At 37.3% G+C, this 23,345-nt stretch overlaps 1 protein-coding gene across 6 annotated transcripts in view; it reads left to right on the forward strand.

Annotated features, from left to right (window-relative positions):
- Positions 1-506: 506 nt before the first annotated feature.
- arhgef7a (Rho guanine nucleotide exchange factor (GEF) 7a) overlaps positions 507-23,345 on the forward strand; it is a 28,471-nt gene continuing 5,632 nt past the window's right edge. The window contains exons 1-15 of one of the 6 annotated variants that reach the window (XM_079617700.1): positions 507-1,010; positions 5,717-5,800; positions 11,124-11,208; positions 12,228-12,361; positions 14,200-14,401; positions 14,502-14,590; positions 14,769-14,863; positions 15,169-15,264; positions 19,614-19,736; positions 19,838-19,976; positions 20,055-20,114; positions 20,223-20,369; positions 21,803-21,889; positions 22,059-22,137; positions 22,244-22,383. In XM_079617700.1, the coding sequence (XP_079473826.1) occupies positions 846-1,010; positions 5,717-5,800; positions 11,124-11,208; positions 12,228-12,361; positions 14,200-14,401; positions 14,502-14,590; positions 14,769-14,863; positions 15,169-15,264; positions 19,614-19,736; positions 19,838-19,976; positions 20,055-20,114; positions 20,223-20,369; positions 21,803-21,889; positions 22,059-22,137; positions 22,244-22,383 (1,725 nt within the window). In that variant the 5' untranslated portion in view covers positions 507-845. Of the gene's footprint in view, positions 1,011-5,716; positions 5,801-11,123; positions 11,209-12,227; positions 12,377-14,199; positions 14,402-14,501; positions 14,591-14,768; positions 14,864-15,168; positions 15,265-19,613; positions 19,737-19,837; positions 19,977-20,054; positions 20,115-20,222; positions 20,370-21,802; positions 21,890-22,058; positions 22,138-22,243; positions 22,384-23,345 lie in introns of all 6 variants that reach the window. The other 5 variants (XM_079617701.1, XM_079617702.1, XM_079617699.1 and 2 more) reach the window with 5 other exon arrangements.

The raw sequence follows: 23,345 nt of genomic DNA on the forward strand, positions 1-23,345 counted from the left end.
AAACAACACATTTCTAACTTCCTGCCTACCCTGCTTGAAAAAAATATATATTGGTCTCCTGTTGCGGTTTCAATAGTTTTGGGCACTTTTCAGCTGGTTAGGCTGGGAGAACAGCTAGGTCTAAACCAGCTGAGATCATAAAACAATTTTAGGCTGGTTTATGATGTTTTTCAGCAGGCCAAATAAACCAGTTTCAAATGTTCAAAGAACGCCACCCTGTGGATCACATAAGAAATGCACTAGTCTGATAAAACATTAACAACATAGGCCTATAACCTGTCTAATAACGGGAGGGAAGTCGATTGCATATTTAACATACACACACACACACACACACACACACACACACACACACACACACTGGGCTGCATGTTCATGCTTTCACCCTCCCACAGTGTAGCCTATAGAACTATTTTATCCTTTCACTTAAACGCTCCCTCTCTCTAATCTCTCATAATAGGTCTCCAAACAAATGCACAAGATCTCTGTTATGACACATTTGTCATGCAAAGAGCAGGTGAATGCAGTCCACATGCAAAGCAGGATGCGAAGCACACTGGTCACAAACGGCTGTCTGTGCTGTGATGTCATCTGCCGGAAGATGCAGGTTTTGTGCGCTGACTGTATTCCAGTGAAAGGCGTTTGACAGCTTCTCGTAATAAAGGAAATGGGAGCGAAGCGATAGCATTACTCATCTAAATGGAGCGCCATACAATGCGCCATCACAGAAATAAAACGTTTTTAGAGAAAATGGTTCCCAGTTCAACGACTGGTTGATAATAGACAGCATATTTCCCCCCCATTACAATCATAATACTAAGAGCATCGACCTTGCTGGTGTGGCCATGAATCCGGCGGAACAAACGGTTACTTGGCTCATTACGCTCGGGGTTTTGGAATCACCAAAAAAGACCATTTCGGACCCCGATGGATTTCTGCAGTCTTCGCTGAAGGATGGGGTTGTCCTGTGCAGGCTGCTGGAGCGGCTGCGTCCAGGCACTACTGATAAAGTAAGCGCGCATCCTCCCTTTGGCGCACCGTGTTTCAGTGTTCATTTTACCTGTAATCTTCTCCCTACACACGCGTGGATATGTATTATTGCACAAGTGGCCAACAGTGTATATTTTGTAGGTCAAAGCAGATGTTTAATCCTCAATATGAATGTAAACGCAGCCCATGCAGCAGGTCGGTTGTGGCGTTCAGCGCGCGCTAGTGCTGCTGTTGCTCCAGGCAACAACATTGGCAGTCGTCGATTTTATTGTGAGATATATACTAAACTAAACGTTTGCTTTTGACTGTCACATTTCACAGGAAACCAGTAAAACATAGATATTAACCGAGTGTGTGTAAGAACACAGTTTGTATACGTTATGGAAACCTGAGGATAAGCGCGTGCAAATCGCATTACACTGTGTATAGCATTAATCTATTAGGTATTATCAAGGTTAGCTATATGAATCCCTGTTTATATTGCCTACATGGAACATTGGCCGCCTTGGACATTGACAAAAAGCAGTGTATTTAAAGAAAGAGTTTTTTTTTAATTCCCATAAGCATCTGCTTCTTTCCAATGCAATTCGGAAAATCACACCAAATGACATTCATTCAACTATAGTTCAACACACGTTTTTTTCTTATCTCAACTAAATTGCACATACCGTAGGCCTAAGTAAAAAGAATGCAATAACATTAAATCACACAATACATTTTAAAAAGTTCATGGTATCAGAGTGAAAACAAAATATTCCACTGAATAAAATGGCTGAGGGCAAATGCAAATCTATAGTGATTTAATATGCCAGTAGGGCCTCTCAGAAGGTTCCGAATTCAAATGTATTCTTTTTTTATAATTAAAGTCAGGTAGTCAGCACATAAGCACTCAAGTATAATGATATCCAGCGTGTTTTCTAAAGCAGTTCATCTTATCCATAAATAATGCATAGAGTCTGTCCTTCTTGGTTTGGTATACAGAGGGGGTGCGTTTTAAGAAATCAGTCATATTCAGGGTCAGCTCTGACAATGACTAACAGTCTATGACAGCAATAACCTCTTTTGAAGCTCCATCTGGTTTGCTTACCAAATTTCACATTCTGACTGAGAGCATAACAATAGGATGTTTATAGCAGGTGTATTTCCCAGCAAGAGGGCTATGTGGAAATGAAAAAAAAAATATCTAAAGTTTGCATATTTAAAGTGGAAAAATAAATATTAGTGCACGTGACCCTTTTCTATGGGAAGCAGCATCATGTTTCTGTCGGGACTGTCCATGTGACCAGTCAGAGTGCAACAGAATTAACCTGTTAAATGCAACTGTCATTTAATGCAACATTTTTTTTTTAAATATTACTTGAGTTATTCATGTCACTGCCTTTATTATCATCAGTACATAATTATCCAAATATCTATCGCAGTATTTGTGACTATCAAAATATGAAACTGATCAATAATTAAACAAAATGGATCTTCTGGTCCAATTCTCGGTGCAATAATGAGAACAAGACTGCTTAACTCTTTCAGGGCAGATTTGTCTCAAAATCAGACTCGGACTGCAATGATCAGTGCCATTTCTAGATTTGTTACCCCAGTTTGTAGCTCTAAAAGAACACAAACCATTTTAAAGAACACATGAAGGTATTCAAACATAAGGCATCCTGACAATTCACCACAAAACGTAAATATATCCTAGCTTCAGCTGTTAGGCTCCCTGACTTAAAAGGAATTATCCATTGCCTATAGTACCGTAGGTATCCTTTGCAGCTCTTAATAGGATGACACTGCAAAGAAGGAAAGATTTACTGACATTGCAATTTGATTTGCTGATACGAACATTTGTGAACATCTTTCAGCAAATCAACTTGCAATCTAGACAGTTGCCTTAACAATAAGTTAAAGCTCTTACTGTTGCTCCTTGCCCTCTAGGCCCTGTTAACACCTGGTATTAAGATGCGTTTTGGTCGATCGGTTCACAAGTAGATAAGGGACACATAGCCTACCTGGTTACATCTAGTGTTTTAATCCGTCTCTTTTGTCCTTTCAACCACTTCTGTCCTGATTTCTTCGATGGGAGGGTCTATGGGCTGGTAAATGTATGGGTTTTTTCACTATAATTTATGATGTGCCGAATGATTGCATCATGTTCTACTGACAATGTTGCAGAACATGCCGGCAGCCGGCATATGTTGTGGCACCTCCAGTAGTGACTGACAGATGTGGCACAAAATCTTAAATAAATAGCTAATTATTATTATTATTTTTTTTAAATAAATAAACTAAATATATTACAAATATTTTTCAAACATCTAGTCAGTTTGTGGCACACCTGTATTTGAGTGGCACGTACATGGTGCTGTATTTTATGTACTATACCATATATGGTATTTTGTTGATCACGCAAACTGCCCATTCTAGAAAAAACAGAATAAATCTGTCATGGGTCACTACGAATACATTAACAGTCGCATCCGTTACTGTAAACCTTTATTTTTGCGGTAGGTGTCAGTATAAGTAAGTGTAACATTGGCCAGCACAAGATAAACCAAAACTTACGACAGTTGAGGAAGATCCACAGGTGGTGTATTTAGTATTTGTTTGTGTAGTAATCCGAGTCTAAATCTAAATAAATATAGATAGGCCTATAGTTTAATATGTGCTTAGTGGTTATATGACTGATAACTTTAATATTCCACAGTGAATTTTATGGAATTATGTAATAAAACATTTTTTTAAACAGTGGCAACATGCATTTCTTCTGGAGATGCCTGAATGTTATTATAATAGACATCCAGTTTAATATAGTATCTACAGACCTACATTACTCTGTGAATGTGAAGAGCCAGTGTCAAGGTCCAGCAAACTTCTGAATGGTTGATGCCAGTATTCATAATACATTTTGGAATGGTGTCACTTTAATGGTTTGTGACATTTTCTCTAAAGCTAGTTTACAATTGACCCTTCGCAGGGAGCTTGATTGACAGGTGATCTGACCAAACATACTTCGCCATCTGCCATTTTGTCCGACAAATCAGTCAGGAGAGTTAATAGATTAACATGGGAGGATTTGAACTTGAGAAACGGAGTGTACTGACGCCTTTCCGCGGTTAAAACAACATTCCTTCTTATGTTCATTCATGTTTATTTGATGCTATAAATGAACTAGAAGAAAAGATAATGATCGGTTCACGAGCAGCTTTAACTGAGGCTCTACAGTGATCTGTCAGGCACATTAAAGAGCCACAAAACGGTATTCATTGTTTAAATTTCTTTTAAAAAATTACCAAATTTGAAAGGTGAGACTTTGTTTAATATGTTTAATATCAAAAGTAACCGAAAAGTAACCTGGTCTCTCCTGTCTGTCGGTGTGTTTTTTTATATTTTTTAATGAAACCTGAGAGACTTCTTGTCCCTGAAAGTCCAAGCAATAAAAACTTTGAGGATTCAAAGTAGATTGTGATTAAACTATTTGATTAATATGGATTTAATTTACAATGTCTTGAACTTTTAAAGCATTTTGGGGTCAATGGACTTTCAATGGATGGACAGATATAATTCCAGTACGCACCGTGTCTTAAGAAGTCTTTGGTTTAAAAAAAAATCTTAATTTGTGTTTCGAAGATGAACAAAAATACAGGTTTAGAATGACATGAGGACGAGTAAAGAACAATTTTTTTTTGGGAGAGCTAACTATTTTAAAATTATTTTATGAAATGTGTTCAACTGTAAGTCTAACTGTAAATTCACATATAATTGTTTAAAAAAAACCTACAATTTGTTATAAAGAAATACATTTGTTATTTGCATTCTAATCGATTTAGGGGGGGAAAATAAAACAGAAAGAAAGGGCCCTAAAAGAGGGTTGAGAAACAGGCTTAAACTAAAGATATTGCACTGCATTCTTTTGTAAATACTGGCAATCATATCATTATTATTTCAAATAAGGTTGGGTGGGTTGCCAGACGCTTCCCATGAAAAAAATTAACAAGGATTGCTTCCAATCCCTGTGTCCCAATCTGATAATTTTACACTGTAAAAATGAAAAGAAACAGATTGCCACACTGGTGGAACCCTCTAGAGAACCTCTGGGCATAAGGTCCCCAGGGAACTTACAAAATGGAGCCTGTATACTGCAGTTCCTGAAAGAAAATACTCCATTAGGAGAAATGTTTTGAGGTAACCTTACACAGTAAGATATTCAAGCTATTTTCAAAAGCTATTTTCAACAACATAGTGCCATCAGTGCAAAAATGGTCCTTCAAGTATTTTTATTATATTTTTACATTTCCAGGCCAGGACTGACATTAGTTCTGGGGTTTCGTTGATTTTGAATTTGACCAAGAGCCTTCTCCCCCCCAAAGAAAACGGTTTAGCAGCGAATACTTCGCCAGAACCAAAAAATTGACGTTTTAACTGTTGTGAGAATGTTTACATTATCCTGTTTTACCTCTCATACCTGATCTGAATGACGGATCGGTTTTGATTTCTCCCGCCAGAGCAGGGGCCAGGGGTGTGTTGTTCACGTCCCATTGTGTTCGTTCGGTGTCCATCTGAAAACGTCACTTCCTCCTTCTGCTGTCCACTTCCACGGTGCTGTTTAACTCGAGATGTATGTAGTTGTAGTCAGCCAGTCAGTTAGCCCGTGGACTCTCGTGCAGGATACCTGAGCCAGTCCTTCACTCCTAAAGCGTTCACACTTTGCAACCACTCTTCCCGTTTTCCTCAGATCTTTCAAGATCCCAAGAACGACAACGAGTGCTTGAGCAACATCACGGAGTTTCTGAAGGGCTGCGCGGTGTTTCGCGTCGAGGTAAGTTGGTGTATTCATGGTATTATTTTGACTACTGTATGTTGCTGCATTGGCGCCACAATGAAAACAATCAACAAAAGAGACGTGCAGTAGACAGGAGACGCAACTCTGGACCGGTGTGAATGAGATGCCCCCCTGCACATCGATTCATTGTCGTAGTCTGATGGTGGGACAAAAGCTTTGTAATGTTATGAAAATGTCTCTAGGGTTTATTCGGCGGTTATTGTACGCATTGTCAACAAAATATCTAGATTTTGCGGGTGATGTTGTGCACTACAGTCTTGATATTGTGCGCTGTGTCAGATATGAATGGCGTTGCTTTGTCCATTCATGTACAGTTTGTCTGTTTCAATTGAGTCTGCATGAATTTTAGTTATTGGTATAGCCTAGATTATTTGAGTTTTGTTTAAGTTTAAGAGAAGTTACTTTTATAATGTGTTTAATAAACTTTTTAACGCCAAGTAGGCCTACCCCCAATATGATGAAGACAAATATTAGGCTATACAGATTTTTTTTGGCATATATGCTGTGTATATTCAATTAATTTAAATGATTTTGTTTTATCTGTTAATGCTATTGTAGTCTAAAACTATCTATAATATGTAGTATTTATTGTATTATAATGTAAATTAAAATATAATCTGAAATACTGTATTTTTTCTGCAAATTTTTTTTCCTTCTGTCCACTGCCTAGACCGTTTATGGCTTGATTAGTTAAAAATGGTTATTATTAACATGCCAGTTTTGACACAAATATGCACAGAAATGCATACAAAGGGCTAGTAAGATTTTGATCTATGCGCATTTATTAAGGAACAGATGGCACAGGGCAACGCTAATGTATTGTCAAGTGTATCTAGATGTGGTGAGGTTGAGGCCCACGTCACATATGGAGCTCTTGGTAGAAGCATAATGTCAAAAGCATTATCTAAACATGTACTGACAATATCTTATAACCTTTTCTCAAGTATCATGCTCCATCCTTGTGATTAATGTTGTGTCTGGTGTGGCATTGTGATTGTAAATCTAAGATTGCTTCTGCGCCATGATGTCTAGAAATGTAAATGTTCTGACAGTGATTATGTTAATGAATTCATATCAGGGTTTGTTTGCATACACATACTTTCAGTTCTGGCTTTGCTATACACTCTTAAAAAAAAAATTCTTTATTGGCATCCATTGTTTCATGAACATGGAACATCCATGGAATCTTTCCATTGCACAAAAGGTTATAGTGGAAAAGGGTTCTTTAGATTATTAAAATGTTCTTTATACAATAACATGGTTATTTTAAGAACTTTTAAGTTTAGCTCCAAATGTAAAAACTCACCTGCTTGTAGTAATCCTTAAGACATTGAATGTACATTATGGGTCAATCTTTATTTTTAATCACCTTGTGCTTAATTGAGTTTTCTCATATTGAGTCTTCTTGCTTTTGTGTTTGCTGTTACACCTCTGTAAAAGTGATTTGCTCCTCTCTGACCTGTTAAAAAGTGTCCGGTTCACCTTGCAATCCCCAAGGCTCTATTAGGGATCAACCCTGTCACCGCAGCAAGCAAATTTTGGAATAGAAATAAGTAACGCTTATTTTTAGGATTTTGTGTGAAACAATACAGCTGTGAGCGCTTGTCACAGAAATGGACATGTTATTGTCATTATGCTTCAGGAGTGTCTGCCACTCCAGCCCATGATTTGTGTGCACATTCCCGGTCCTGGATATCAACCTGCATCCCATGATTTACATCACATAGGCTACGTTATATGATACAACTATTGGCGTGATTTGAAAGAAGGCTTTTTTAATCGTCTGAGAGTTTGATTTGCACTTTTTTGTATTAAAGAAGGACTATTTTGACCTCACGGGATGAAAGCTTACCCTTGCTCTAAATTTGTTGTTTAGGGGATTTTCACTAATCTGCTCAGTGTCCAGTTTACTCTGAATAGCCTCTTCTGAAGCTGCTTCACCATGAAGCATTGCATGAGCCCATTCAGCTGTGATGTGATCTCAAGCTTAACATGATGACATTTTCAGATCTGCAGTCTGGCTATAATTTATTTTCTTAGGACTCCATCATGCAGTTCCTATTGTTTTTTTTATTTTGTTGGAATCACACCACATTAGAGCCAAAATCATATTGTTTCCGCTGGAATTTATGTACAGCCAAAACCAAATATATCATTCTAATCTTGTTACTTTAAATAGGAAATTAATTTAATTAATTTAAAGTCGGCATGAAATCAAAATTGACCCTATTTACTTTGTTAGCGGATATTACTAGTCTTGTGGTGAACAATTAATCCGTGCAAGTTAATACACGGAAAAAAATTGTTTGCCGAAGTTATCTTTAATCAAAGTCTGAAAAGTTACTTCCGGGTCTGGAATGGCGTTCTTTTCTGATGACATAGGCTTGACTACTTGGGTTGGTTAAACGCTTAACCACTCCCCTCAAACCGTTAGTCTGCTATGGGCGAGAGATGGAGAAGAGGAGCGCTAAAGTAAAACCCTGCCCTCTGTTCAATATTCCGTTTCACTCGGAAATGCGTCACAACACTTGAGAAAAGTCGTTTGCAACTTCCGGTTCACGCGGACTTTAATTAATTAATTTGTATTTGTTTGTTTTGCAATATGATGAAAGCAAACCAAAAGATATGATAATGTGTGACAAAGTCAGCCATCACCTTATGAAACTCTTGAAACCGTTATATTATAAATATGACAGAGTAAGTCATGTTTTAAAAACACAGTGGCTCTATTGTGTTATTACTTTTCAAAAGTATTTTTTAAAAAGTCTCCTAAGCTCACCAAGGTTGTATATATTTTCAAAATATTTTCTATTTTATTAGGCTATATTTAAAAATGTAATTTATTCCTGTGATGGCAAAGCTGAATTTTTCAGCATCATTATACTCCAGTCTTCAGTGTCACATGATCCTTCAGAAATCATTCTAATATGCTGATTTGCTGCTAAAGATTTTTTTTTTTTAATTATCATAGTTTTTTGGAAACCGTGATACATTTATTTCAGGATTTCAAAAGAACAGCATTTGTTTGAAATATAAATCTTTTGTAACATTATAAATGTCACTGTTGATCAATTTATTGCATCCTTGCTGAATAAAATGATTAGTTTTTTTTTCTTTTTTTTTCTCCAACTTACTGTCCCCAAACTTACATCGTAAACTTGTTTCTGAAACTGCTTTTTTAAGTGTGGTTCAGGTGTGATTTGCTTTTTAATTTAATTCTGAAATTACATTTTCCATGGAATTATAGGAGAACAAGAGAATTTCCATAAAACTGATTATGGATATTCTTATATGTTAGCTTTAGAAGTAACTGCATTATTTTTCAAACAGATGTTCCTACAGTGATGTAGTAAAGCATTGAAGGAGCAGCCTTGCTTTCAAAGCCAATGCGCTTGCGCTCAAGATGATGCATTGTCCAGTTATACACATCCACACACACACACACATCCACACACTTGTTTTTGCTTCTCTCGGGGCATAAACTGTAATCAGAGCGGAAAGTAAAGCGGAAGCTGATATTTTACTCCCACTGAAGTTCACATGCACACAGCCACTGTCCATTCACAGAAGTACACATAACTGTCAATCAAACAGTTCTAATACTGCAAAAGAGCAACACAGGACAGACCATCTAGAGCTGAACAAATCAGATTTCTCACTTCATAAGCAAAGAGACATCAGTGACCCCTAGCTAACCACTCCACCTGCTCACAGGAACGAACGGCACACACATAACAAATGAATGATGAATGTCTGCATAGATGCTGAATGTGGACTATTTGATTGTGTGTCTATCTGATAGATACTATATTTGATTGTATACACAAAAGCCCTTTATGCTAAAAATGAAGAAATTCATCAAAATAAAAATACTTAAGTTACATCTAAAGGAAATCTCTAAACTCAGGAAATGAATACAAAAAAATATTTAAAAACAAAAGCTAGTATTTTAAATGCATGATCTATACTTGGAAAATTCATGTAACTTGTCCTCAGCATGAGGTCACAATGTAAAACTGCGAAACAAAGTGTTTAAAAATGTAACAAATTCAAAATTATAGGCTACATTTTAATTGAAAGGCAGTAATCTGTAATATATCAAACAATACAAAAAGTAAATCTAAATTTATATTTTCCATTAAAAAATGCCCATCAAAATTGTGTCTTCACTTTGCATCAACTCTGAATAAATCAGGCAATGCCAGCAGCATCTTTAACATGAGCAACCCTTTTCCTATCTCCTACTCATTGTGGATCCCTCAGTAGGACACATAGCCTAGTCCTGGGAGTTTTATATATATATATATTTCATATTTTATAAAAAACCATGTTGAAGTCTCTCTGTGGTCTCCGTCTGACGTAGTTGACTTGTAAGCTGGAGTTGATGAGCTCACAAAACTCTTTAGTGATATGATATATTTTTTGCATATGAGGAATTATTCTAATGTTGTTTCATGATTTTATTTGCCGTATAGCCTATACTTTTTGATTTACAGGCCTTTATATACATAACATGTTTACATCTACTGTCACCATGAAGTTAAGATTCTTACTTTTTTTATGGAATATTGCAGTTTTTATTATGAATAGTTTATTCATGCACAAACCCATAAGACTTTCGTTCATCTTCGAAACACAAATGACGATATTTAAATGAAATCTGAGAGATTTCTGTCTCTCCATTGACAGTCCATGCAACTACCGGTACTGTTTTTACGCTTCAAACGTAAAGAATTCATAAAGAGATCGTAAAACTAATCCATATGAATTGAGCGGTTTAGTCCAAACATTCATCAACACACATCAGTTGTGGTAAGCTCAAGCATGCATGCTTGCTTGACATGCGACAACCACTGAGGTTCATTCTCACGTGTTATGAAGCACATTTGAGCTTCCGTAAGAACCAATGAGGTTTGTAAAAGCCTATATTCAATCTGTTCATCATATAAAGCAATCCATTTTCTTCAGAAAATTTGGACTGAACCACTCAATGATATGGATTAGTTTTCGAAATCTCTTTATAAACTTTTTAAAACAACAAAAGTGGTAGTTGCATGACTGTCAGTGGGGGGACAGAAATCTCTCAGATTGAATTTAAAATATCTTCATTAGTGTTTTGAAGATAAACGAATGTCTTACGGGTTTGGAACGACATGAGGGTGAGTAAACGATGATACATTAAAAATTTTGGGTGAACTATCCCTTTAATGTGCTTGAAATAAGCTAGAGTTTTAACTGACTTGTAGGTGCCGTGCGTGGTCTAGATTAATGATGTTATATAATGTTTTTTTCTCTATAGCCATTTGAGGCTGGTGACCTGCTTCAGGGCCACAACTTCAGCAGAGTCCTCACTACACTGGTTGCCCTCAATAAAGTGACTGCAGGTAAGACTAGTATCTAGAACTATCCCATTTAGATTTTCACAATATGATTTATTTATTTTTTTACATTCTTTTAAAGGTACAGTATGTAACGTTTGGCCCACTAGAGATAAAAAAACAAAACCGCATACATTTAGCAGAAGAATTTTTTTTTGGTTGTGCTATGACTCTGCATGACTGCGGATAAATATGGTTATCCTACTGCTCATTAAACATTCACTACTAGGCTTAAGAGATATAACCAGTTTAGATGGAAAGGATCTCAAGCTGACTAGCTGAAGACTAGTTACTGTAGCTATACGCGGTACTTCCTGGAAAATAAATTCCAGCACAGTGCTACAACCACCATAATGAAATGACCATTCACAATATATAATGCTTTACATTGAACTCTGTTAGAGAGCTATATATGGCAAGTTATCTGTTCAATAAAATAAGCTTTTACAATATTTTAAATCCATCTGTTTTGCCATTTCCGAAAAGCCAAGCCAATCTTGATTCTTGTTTTATTACGAGCTCTGTCGCATTCTCTTTTTGTCAGCAGACTCTCCTGTTTGTTTGTTTGTTTATTTGTTTTGTTTTTTTAATCGGGTGATTCCCTGGAGGTTCGAGTCAGCCTTTCTCGCTCCTTGTGACAACTAATCTATGCCACTCCCACCATATACATGTCAAAGTAGCCTGAGCAACTTTTCATGCATGGGCGAGTAACGCATGTTTGCAATTTCCCGTGAAAACCATCCCGACAGGTCTAAAATATAAACACCTAAAATAGGCTTACCATAGTGAATCAGGGTAAGACACAAACATGTTTTGGAAGAGGGTTTGATGTATAATTTCCCCCCCCAAAAAAGTTACATAGTGTTCCTTAAAAAACATTTTAAATGTAAATCCCAAAAGTACAAAGTTATTAACATTTAAAAATGTGTTCAAAGTTCCGCATGTGCTCCTCTAATAATGTGTGACACTGTTACAGATGTTTCCAGTGATTGTTGTTCTCTTCTGTGTTCTCTGTGTTTGTGTAGATATTGGCATTGGCAGCGACTCTGTATGTACGCGTCACTCTTCCGCCCACCGGATCAAATCCTTCGAATCGCTGGCCTCCCAGTCTTCACTGGGACGATCTTCTAAATTGCTCCATAACCAGTTCCGCAGCCTTGTGAGTAACTTTGGGGTGAGACCTCTCAACCAACCTCACCAGATCACAATGGAAATATGTGCATAACATCTGCACAACTGTTCCAAAGTTTGGGGTCAGGGATTTTTTTAATGCTTTTTTAAAGAAGTCTCTTAAGGCCCTCTCACACTGAGCACGACAAGATAAAGCTAAACTAATCGCAGACAAACGGAGCTTTCATACGGAACACAAAATATTTCTCCTCTTATGTATCTTGTAGGTTTTCCCATTTGGCTTTAACCTCATCTGCTGCACAACATACAACAGTAAAATAAGATTAATAAAGTTTGGTAATACACAGAAACCATCATTGAGTGCGTGTATTTTGATTAAGTAATGAGCAGATGTGCATTATTTGTAGTGTTTTATAATAAACTGAACTGCTTAGCATTATGTAAGCATTTCTCATTCTTTATTGTTAAAAAATACCCCAAGTCGCTAGCTTGGCTAACGTCAGACCGTCTCATTGCTACGTGGTCTTTGAACCACATGTTTATTTTCTCGTATTTGAGGCGTGGTTTACGAATACCCAGAGTCGTTTATTGGGCGCTACGAATGTCTATCAAATGCGCCTGTACGTAGCTCATAGCCAATCGTTTCAATTATACCAGATGACGTATGTAGAGCGACAGAAATTTGACGAGGAAGAAGACGATGGGTCATAGATTTATGTGTACACGATGGCGTTCAGCGTCTATTTCCGTTTGTGCTAGACAAACATGAGGGTAGAAGGTAAATCTGCAGTGCACATGTTGATATAAACAAACTGCTTTGGTGTGTCGCATAGATGTCGTCATCGTCTTGCTGCTCCCTCCCCGTTCTGTGATTTGGTCCTGTGAATAATAATCTGTATAAAGAACATGTAAGAATAAATCTGTTCTCAGACACCAGTGATAACACTCAACATCCATTCTCTTTTCTCTTCCGGAATACTTTTTTTCGGGGTTTACACAGGTTTTCAAACCAGCGCCACCAATCTCACATTTTTGTGTAACCGCAGCGGCTCGGGTAAGCTCAAATCTAATTGGATGGCTTGTTCTATCTCGGGGCAATGGGGAAAAAAATCTATACACTGGTGTAAAAAATAAACTGACGCGCTGCGATTGATCGCGCCCAGTGTGAATGGCTCTATATGGATCTATTGTTTCGATATAAGAGTGTCATCGCGGCGTACATTCGTGTCGCTTAATCGCGCTCAGTGTGAAAGGTCCTGGTCTTTATGCAGCACAAAGGCTGCATTTATTTGATAAAAAAAATACAGTAAAACAGTAATATTGTGAAATTATTACTATTTAAGATAACTGTTTTCTGTAATATTTATTTTAAAATGTAATTTATTCCTGTGATGGCAAAGCTGAAGTGTTACATGATCCTTTAGAAATCATTCAGTGCTCAAACATTTCTTATTATTATTAATGTTGAAAACAATTGTGCTGCAAAATATATTTTTGTGAAAACTGATCCATTTTTTTCAGAGTTCTTTGATGTATGGAAAGTTCAAAAGGACAGGATTTATTTGAAATAGAAATCTTTCACTTTTGATCAATTTAATGCATCCTTGCTGAATAAATGTATTAATTTCTTTAATTTCTTACTGACACCAAACTTTTGATCAGTAGTGTATAAAACTGTCCATGTGAAGAGCTGTTATGTTGGCATATTTTTAGATGAGTTAAAAAGGCAAAGATGTAATTTAACTTTTTAGTAGCAGTGTCCTGAAACTCTGTCTTGTGCAAACATATTAATTAATGTAAATGGGTCAGTTTTGATTTTCGGACTCGTGAGGCTGTATGCAAACATAAGTACTCTCTCTCTTATAGGACATGACGGAGAACAGTAACGCTCAGTTTGTGGTTAAAGCTCGCTTCAATTTCCAGCAGACCAATGAGGATGAGCTCTCTTTCAGCAAGGGTGACATCATCAATGTTACTCGCACAGAAGAAGGGGGCTGGTGGGAAGGATCCTTCAACGGCAAGACAGGCTGGTTTCCAAGCAATTACGTCAGAGAGGTCAAAGGGTCAGGTATGTGTCAGTTTGCTGTAGACCCATTATAAATATATAAACACAGTCTTCTCTTTATCCACAGTGCACATTTATTAAAACAATCTATGTGGCCTTACAGACAAACCAGTGTCCCCTAAATCTGGAACTCTTAAAAGCCCCCCCAAAGGTTTTGATACCGCAGCCATCAGTAAAACCTACTACAACCTGGTAAGCACATTTTAATCAAATATCCTTTTGAAGTGTCACCAGATTGATTCGCTTAATTTTGAAGGTTTTGTGCATAAACAGTAATCAGACTGTTGATTTGTGAATGATCGCCGCTGATTAGTAATCATTGTGTTAGAAATATCTTGTCTAAAAATAGCTGCTGTTTGTTTGTCTTCAGGTGCTACAGAACATTTTAGAAACCGAAACTGAGTATTCAAAGGAGCTCCAGAACCTTTTGACCAACTACCTGAGACCTCTACAGATGACAGAAAAGTAAAACGCTTGCTATCCTCCAAAAAAAACCCACACAAACACAATAATAAAATACTCAATTTAGCTTTATTTTTTAAGATATGTCAGTGCAAGTTGCTTTCAGTTAAAACAGCTCAAACATGCATTTTAATTTGGGACTAGGCTTAAGCCTTGTCTGTGAAACCGGGCATTAGTGTGTTAATTAAGAGTGATTAAAAAAAATATTCATGATTTTTATGTAACCAGTCCACTTGAAGTTTTCTCATTATTCGAGTGAAGTACGGCCTTAATGTTTAAGCATTCACTTTTCTCATCGTTTCTCATAGACTGAGCACCTCAGATGTAAGTGTAATTCTCGGGAACCTGGAGGAAATCAGCACTTTCCAGCAGACTCTGGTCCAGTCACTGGAGGACCGCACCAAGTGAGTTTCATTCTAACCATGAGCAGCCATGTGATTCCTGGACTGTCTCTTAATAGCACTGAGTAATTTACGGCAGGAGGGACTAAGCACTTAGTGAAACTGAGACTCAATCAAATGGATCGAGTTTCGACTTCTAGATGATGAAAATAGACCTGGGCGGTAACGTAAACCTGAGGTCCATTAAAGGGAAGGTTTACCCAAAAATATATATTTTTTGAAAAGTTGTTCCAAATCCTTGTGAGTTGCTTTCTTCTGTAGAACACAAAATAGAATATTTTAAAGAATGCTGGTAACCTGTCAATTGACGGCAGCCATGTTTTCCTACTATGGAAGTCAATGGGTTCCATCAACTGTCTGGTTACCAACATGGAACAACATGAGAGTGAGTAAATGATGACAACATTGTCTTTTTTGGGTCAACTATCCCTTATAGAGGATTTGAGTATCACTAGAGTTTTATAATGTTTACACTGACCTCTATATTAGAACAAGATTGGAAAATGCAAAATTAGTTTTTAGCAATAAAACAAGTGAGTTTATACCTGTCAAAGAAAGTAAGAGTTTGTTGAAGTAAGTTAATATTAGTCATATTTTTTGTTGTAAATAAAACCTTAGAACATTATGTACAGAGATCTAATAATAAAAGCATTCTGCTACATAATAAATGTGTAATAAAATTATGAAAAATTCTAATATAAAGTTTGCAAAAACAAACACACTAAAATAACATAGTAGTGAAGACTTGAATTACACTACTGTTCAAAAATGTGCAGTGGTAGGATTTAATTATAATTTTTTTTAATGTAATTTATTCCTGTTGTGGTAAGGCTGAATCTTTAACATCATTACTCCAGTCTTCAGTGTCACATGATCCTTTCGAAATCATTCTATTATGTTGATTTGGTGATCAAGAACTATTTCTTATTATTATCATTGTTGAAAATGTCGTGCTTCTTAATATTTTTGTGAAAACCCTGATATATATTTTTTTCAGGATCCTTTAATGAATAGAAAGTTCGAAAGAACAGCATTTATTTGAAACAAAAATCTTTTGTAACATTATAAATGTCTTTATTCTCACTTTTGATCACAAGTCAAGTCACCTTTATTTAAATATATTGCTTTATACAATACAGATTTAAAAGCAGTTTTACAGTGATAACAGGAAAACTATTCAATGATGCAAACATATTTCTTTTTGGCTGTACAGCAACTCTAAAAGAAAATAGTGTCATTGTTCAGCTGAGGTCAGTTCAGTGTTGATTAAGTTCCGTAGTAAAGATGATAAATTATTAAAGAAGTTTATTTAATATAATAAAGCAGTTCTGCAAAAAACAATGATGTCATTGTCCAGCTCAGTTAATTTCTCATCCAATAATGTCAGAGCAGTCAAATCAGTAATAGTGTTGAGTATGAAGTGTCCCCAAATAAGCAAGCCCGAGGCGACAGTGCCAAGGAACCCAAACGCCATCAGGTGACAGAAGGGAGAAAAAAAAAAACATTAGGAGAAACCAGGCTCAGTTGGGGGCTGGCCAATGAATTCTCCTCTGGCCAATGAACGAACATGGTGTGATTATGATTCAGGCTGCATCACAAGTTAGAATTCAGATTGTGGATCGTTAGCATTCAAATATTTCCTACGGTTCCTTTTGCTTGGTGATCGGATTAATCGCGCCTGTATGGAGAATCTGGTCATAGATCTATGGTCTTGTATGATCCTGTGGTCTTTGCTGAGGATATGTGTCGATCAGTGGTGTTCTGAAATAAAGAGGCAAAGTTATACATATAAAAATATTTTAAAAATTGCCTCCGCTTTTACAGTTTTTTAATGTTTGTGAACTGAGGCGGGATTTATCGCATCATCCATAACCAATCATAGCGCAATGGAGGCATTGCCTCCTCTCACGTAACTTTCCCCAATTCATTCTCAATTACCCGCATCAAACCCACCACACGCTTTAGGGGGGCTGTTAAAACTCAATGGGCTCAGAGGAGGCACAAGAAACACGGACTTCCTCTGTAACTTTACCTGCCATTGTCGCTGTTGGACAGTGTTACTTTAGAAAAATTAGTGATTTCTAAGATTTTTTTATGTCACATTTTGTAATATTTGCATTGTCTTATTTTTATAATATGGATTATTAGGATTTCTCATAAAATTTTTTGAGGAGGCTCTGCCTCCCTTGCCTCCTTGGAGGAAACGCCCCTAGTGCCGATGGCTGTTGCGTCGACAAGGTCTTCAGTTCACAGGGGATTGTCTAGTTGACAGGATCTCTGGTGACTATCAGGGCTGCGTTGTGGTCGTGTCTAGGTGCAGGTCCACCACCTTATCTGGATATCGACAGGATACGTCTGACTATGGTAACCTCAGGATAAACAGAAAGATTAATGTTATCATAGATGCCATTCTGCTTACGATGTAGTAGTGATGGGAGATTTCAAAACACTGCTTCATGAAGCTTAAAAAACCTTTATGAATCTTTTGTTTCGAATCAGTGGTTCGGAGCGTGTATGAAACTGCCAAAGTCATGTGATTTCAGTAAACGAGGCTTTGTTATGTCATAACTGTTTCGAAACGTTTCTAAATTGAGGCGCTTCGTTTCCAAGGCGATGATCTGTAAAACCCATGAATCATGCGGATTTACTGAGATCGCCTCCAGCGGTGAACCATTGAATATGTGTCTATGGGGTTTTCCTGATCTCTGATCAGTTTTATACATTTATAGATGTTTTAATGCGACATTAGTATAATTAAAAGGAATAATAACAATTTGTTACATTTATATAGTGATTTTCTGGGCACTCAAAGCACTTTACATATGGAAGGGGGAATCTCCTCAACCACCACCAATGTGCACCATCCATCTGGATGATGCGACAGCAGCAATATTGCCCCAGAACGCCCACCACACAGCAGCTTACTGGTGGAGAGGAGACAGAGTGATGAAGCCAATCAATATTAAGGGGATGATTAGGAGGCCATGATCGACAGAGGCCAATGGGCAAATTTGGCCAGGATGGGGTTAAACCCCAACTCTAATAGAACTACTAATAGTAGTTAATAGTCTCTTATTGGCCTGTTTAGCTGAGCCATCCATGGAACAAACCATGAAAACAACCATGTAAAAGCTTTTTTTTATGCATGTTTGGCCTGAGATTTTGTTGCATTTACACTGTTCTTACCAGCAGGGGTCACCAGCATGTGGCGTTTCGAACGCTTCGAAATTGTGAATCATTTTGCAATTGGTTCATTTCTCCCATCACTAGTTACGAGTACAATTATAGGAAGTGTTCTAGGTTCTGGTTGGCATAATTTATGCAGCCTAACAATCCTTTAACGGATGTGAATTATATAAATGTGACAATGTGTTTGTGTATGCGTGTTTTTAGTCTAGATTTGAACTGACAGTGTGTGTGCTTCCTAAACAAGGCTAGGAAGACTATTCCAGAAATTGCGTGCTAAATAGGAAAAGGATCTACTGACCACAGTCGATTTTTATATTCTAGGTATTATCAACTGGCAATTTGGGATCGCAATAAACGTGAAAGACTATAATGCGTTAAGAGCTCGCTAATTTGCAAGATTTAAAAAATGTTTTATAGGGAGCCAATACAGTGTTGACAGAACCGCACTAATATGGTCATACTTCTTAGTTCTAGGAAGAACTTTAGCTGCTGCATTTTGGACCAGCTGGAGTTTGTTTATTAAGCGTGCAGGGCAACCACCCTGTAGAGCATTACAATAATCTAGCCTTGAGGTCATGAACGCATTAACCAACTTTCTGCATTTTTCATTGAGAGCATATATCATAATTTAGATATTGATGCGGTTTGACAGATGCTTGAAACGTGTCTTTCAAATGAAAGATTGGTATCAAAGAAGCACACCCAGGTTCCTAACTGATGACGAAGACTTGACAGAGCAGCCATCAAGTGTTAGACAGTATTCTAGGTTATTACATGCTAAGGTTTTTGGTCCAATAATTAAAACCTTTTGTTTTTTTAGAATTAAGTAGTAAGAAATTTCTAGTCATCCGTTTTTTTTTATATCAACTGCATTCTTTTAATGTGTCCTTCCTGAATAAAGTATTAATTTTTTTTTTAACAAAAAAACAAAACAAATTTTACTGTATCCAAACTTTTGAACAGTAGTGTATCTGCTAAATAAGGTTTAAATTAAGTCTATGAATTGAAATGTTTTGGGTTGAATTAATTACAGAATGTGTTGTTAATATTGGAAATATAGATGCATGTCCTAGACTTAGGATTATAGGTTCAGAAATAGAAGAATATTTGAGGAACATCAGTACACTGTTTGTAATAATTCTTCTCAATGTTCTGTGATTAAGGCTTCCAGAGCTTCAGCAGAAGGTTGGGGGGTTCTTCCTGAATCTCATGCCCCAGATGAGGTCTCTTTATGTGTCTTACTGCTCCAACCACCCGTCGGCAGTCAGTATTCTCACTGATCACAGGTACTGTGACTCCACTATACTGTGTTCTGATTTCACAGAGAAGCCCTTCACTGGTTTGATAGGTGAAAACCGGTGATAACCTCTCATTTCTGTGCCTGCAGTGAGGAACTTGGAGAGTTCATAGAGGGAAGGGGTGCGTCCATACCAGGTATTCTCACACTGACCTCTGGCCTCAGCAAACCCTTCATGAGACTGGACAAATATCCCACATTACTGAAGGAGCTGGAGAGACACATGGAGGTAAAAGATAGAATGTTTGTTTGGTTTCTGTTGAGTTTTTTTATCAGTCAATGTGACATTGTCTTCTTTCCCTTTCAGGAGGGTCATCCAGACAGGACAGAAATTCAGAAATGTATGACAGCTTTCAAGAATCTCTCTGTGAGTGTTGACTGGTGTCCCGTGGTTTTGCCACTGCAGTTAGGTGTGGATCATTCCCATGACAACCAGCCTTCTTAATCTTAATGCATTGTGTTGCCATGGTTACAGGCACAGTGTCAGGAGGTGCGGAAGCGTAAGGAGCTTGAGCTTCAGATCCTGACTGAGGCGATTCGTCTCTGGGAGGGGGAGGACATCAAGACCCTGGGGTCAGTGCTGTATATGAGCCAGGCCATGGTCCAGAACTATGGCTGTGAGGTGAGACAGCACAAAGATCTGAATAGCTGACAGACCTGATAAATATATTCTCCCCTAATAGTGTGAATTTGGGATGGGACCTGCTTATGGGACGGGATTTGGGATCTGCTTATTAGACCAATGCCAGACATTAAAGTCAGCATGAAATTAAAATTCACGCTATCCATTTTCTTAAAGAATGTTATTGATCATATTGTGAATGATTCACTCCATGCATACATTTTTTGACCTTGTAATTTTTAATCAAAGAGTCATACCAACAGATTTCTTTCCTGTTTGGCAGACTTTTCTAATAATTTAGTCAGCATAAACCCTGCCCCTTTCTTACAATTGACTGCAAACTTGCATTCGGATCTACCTCCATCCAATTAGCAAGTCTCCGACTACTATTTTTCTTTTTCTACAATGTTTTACCTGGATCTATGTCACAATATGGAAGAAATTATCTGTTGCTACTTCTGTATTATCACAACTTCACTGTTTGCATTAGTGGTAATCGAATTGGCAAATTTAATTAATGTGAACATTTTTAATTACATAATGTTTGTTAGTAATCATACCAGATGCCGTATGTCTGGGGGGAAAAAATATGTTCTGATTGGGAAAAGAAAGATCCACTTCAGGTTTTTAAAGAAATAATTAATCCAAAAGGAAATCCCATTATTTACTCACCCTCAAGCCATTCTAGGTGTATATAACGTTCTTCTTTCAGCCGAACACAATTGGAGTTATAGTAAATCATTTAGATATAAGAGGAGCTAGATCGTGTGTCGGGTCAGAGGTCACCCTTCCGCCGGAACTCGACTCGTGAACGCGTGTATGCCGGAACCCAGTGATTTATAGTTTATAAAGTTTTAAATATGTATATTTTACTTACTAAAACCCATCGCTTCGCTTCAGAAGGCATTTTTTTAACCCACTGAAGTTCAATGGATTACTTTTATAATGGATGCGCTTTTTGGACACTATTCAATGTCATTACAAAGTTGGGGACTCCGATTGTATTCGGCTGAACGAAGAAAGTCATATACACCTAGGATGGCTTGAGCGTTTTAACAATTTGTGACAAAATTAAACAAAAAATATTGTTGATGCAAACACAATTATTGGTAGTGTTCCTTTTATTATTACAGTTATTAACAAGATTAGAGTAAGTAGTGATGTGTTTATCCAGAGGGTTAACCCTTTGAATTGTTTAAAAAAAAATCATGATTTGTCTTTATACTTCAGAATACTTGAAAAAGCAGAAGTTGAAACCGTCGTCAGTTGTGGATACCATGCAAGAAAAAGCTAAATAACAGCATGAAAGAATTATAAATAATGTTTTAAAAAGACCTGTTGCTAAATCATATTGACGATTATGCCAATAGTTTTTCCACTGTGATTTCAGTTCTGCAGTTACAAAGGCTGTGTTATGTTTTTGTTTTTTTTAGGAGAAGCATGAGCGTTACCTTCTGCTTTTTCCACATATTTTGCTCATCCTATCTGCCAGTCCAAGGATGAGTGGCTTCATCTACCAGGTCAGAAACCGGCGGTTGTCAGAGCTGATTAATGCACAGTCAAAGAAATCTCATTGTTTCACTCCACCACCCCCTAAAATACCCTCAAACCACAGCTTTTCAACACGCACATTAAAATAGAACTTGCGGCTCTAGCACAAAGAGAAAACGTCTGCTTTGTTTCTCTTAGGGCAAGCTACCTTTGAGTGGGATGACGGTGACCCCATTAGAAGACTGTGAAAGTCATAAAAATGCTTTTGAGCTTTCGGGTAAGGACAAACTGACTCACATTTCTTTGAGTTCAAGACACAATCAAGTGTTTTTATCATTCTTAGTAATTCATTGCCTGTGCTTGTGCGTGTGTCCATCCAATAGGAAGCATGTTTGAGAGGCTTCAGGTGATCTGCTATAACAAACAGGATCTGCAGGACTGGCTCGAGCATCTGAACCGACAGACCAAGCACACCACCATGGCGGCTCCCAGCATGAAACCCCTCACTGTTCCCTGCCACACAGTGAGTCACCTGTTCAACGTCACATCTTTGAAAACCACACATATAGTATTTGAATATTCATAAATATAAATATTAACGTTTTTAAACAGTGCTTGAAGTGGGGGAAAAAAGGTGCCGGTACTCTCTTGCATTGGCAAATCATGACATAGAGATTTCTACAGTGAAAAACAAAACTTGGAGATATTCCTTGTACAACAACAAGTTGTGTGTGCGTGCGTGCGTATTCTGACTAGTTTACTCGTTTTTTTAATTTATAAAACACTACTTTCACCCAAATTGAAAAATAAAAACAAGGTTAAATGGGTATATTTTAATTTCTTCATTTTATTTTCTGACATGGCCTACTCCAGTTCTTGTTAAAATACACTAGACGTGCAAATTCTGTGCATTTTGCCCACTTTTTGTGTGAAATCATATTTATTTTGTCCATCAAAAGTGTGCTTTCACTTAGAGCGTGAGCAGCGCAACAAAAATAGACTCGGTGCCGAAACCCCCGCTTCACTGCTGCTCACGCGGCGCTCCTGCTTGATGCTCATGCGCTGCTCTCCCCGGGGGGAATGCACTCATTGATTAACATGTATGCCGAAAAAAATATGCGCTGCTTGCGGTGTGAACCGGCCGCAACGCTTTTTCTGTCAGTGGTAGAGTATCGGCTACATGCGAGAAGTAGTGGTACGCAAGAAAAAGTGCAGGTACGCTTAAGAGTAAAACGTAGAAGTACGTACCACCCCACTTCGAGCACTGTTTTTAAATATCTAAAAGTATACAGTTTACATTGTATTTATTTATGAAACACTTTTATAGCCACTATGCACAAAAAGCTTTACAAAAACTTTGAAACACACACATTTGTAAAACAGACATAAACCGCTTTACACAATATAGTCAAGCGCAATATAACACAACATTTATTTTATTTACATCTATTTTTATTTATTTACTTATGTTTTTATTTATTTTAC

This window comes from Phoxinus phoxinus, assembly GCF_949152265.1.
Source record: "Phoxinus phoxinus genome assembly, chromosome: 7".
Classification (NCBI taxonomy): domain Eukaryota; kingdom Metazoa; phylum Chordata; class Actinopteri; order Cypriniformes; family Leuciscidae; genus Phoxinus; species Phoxinus phoxinus.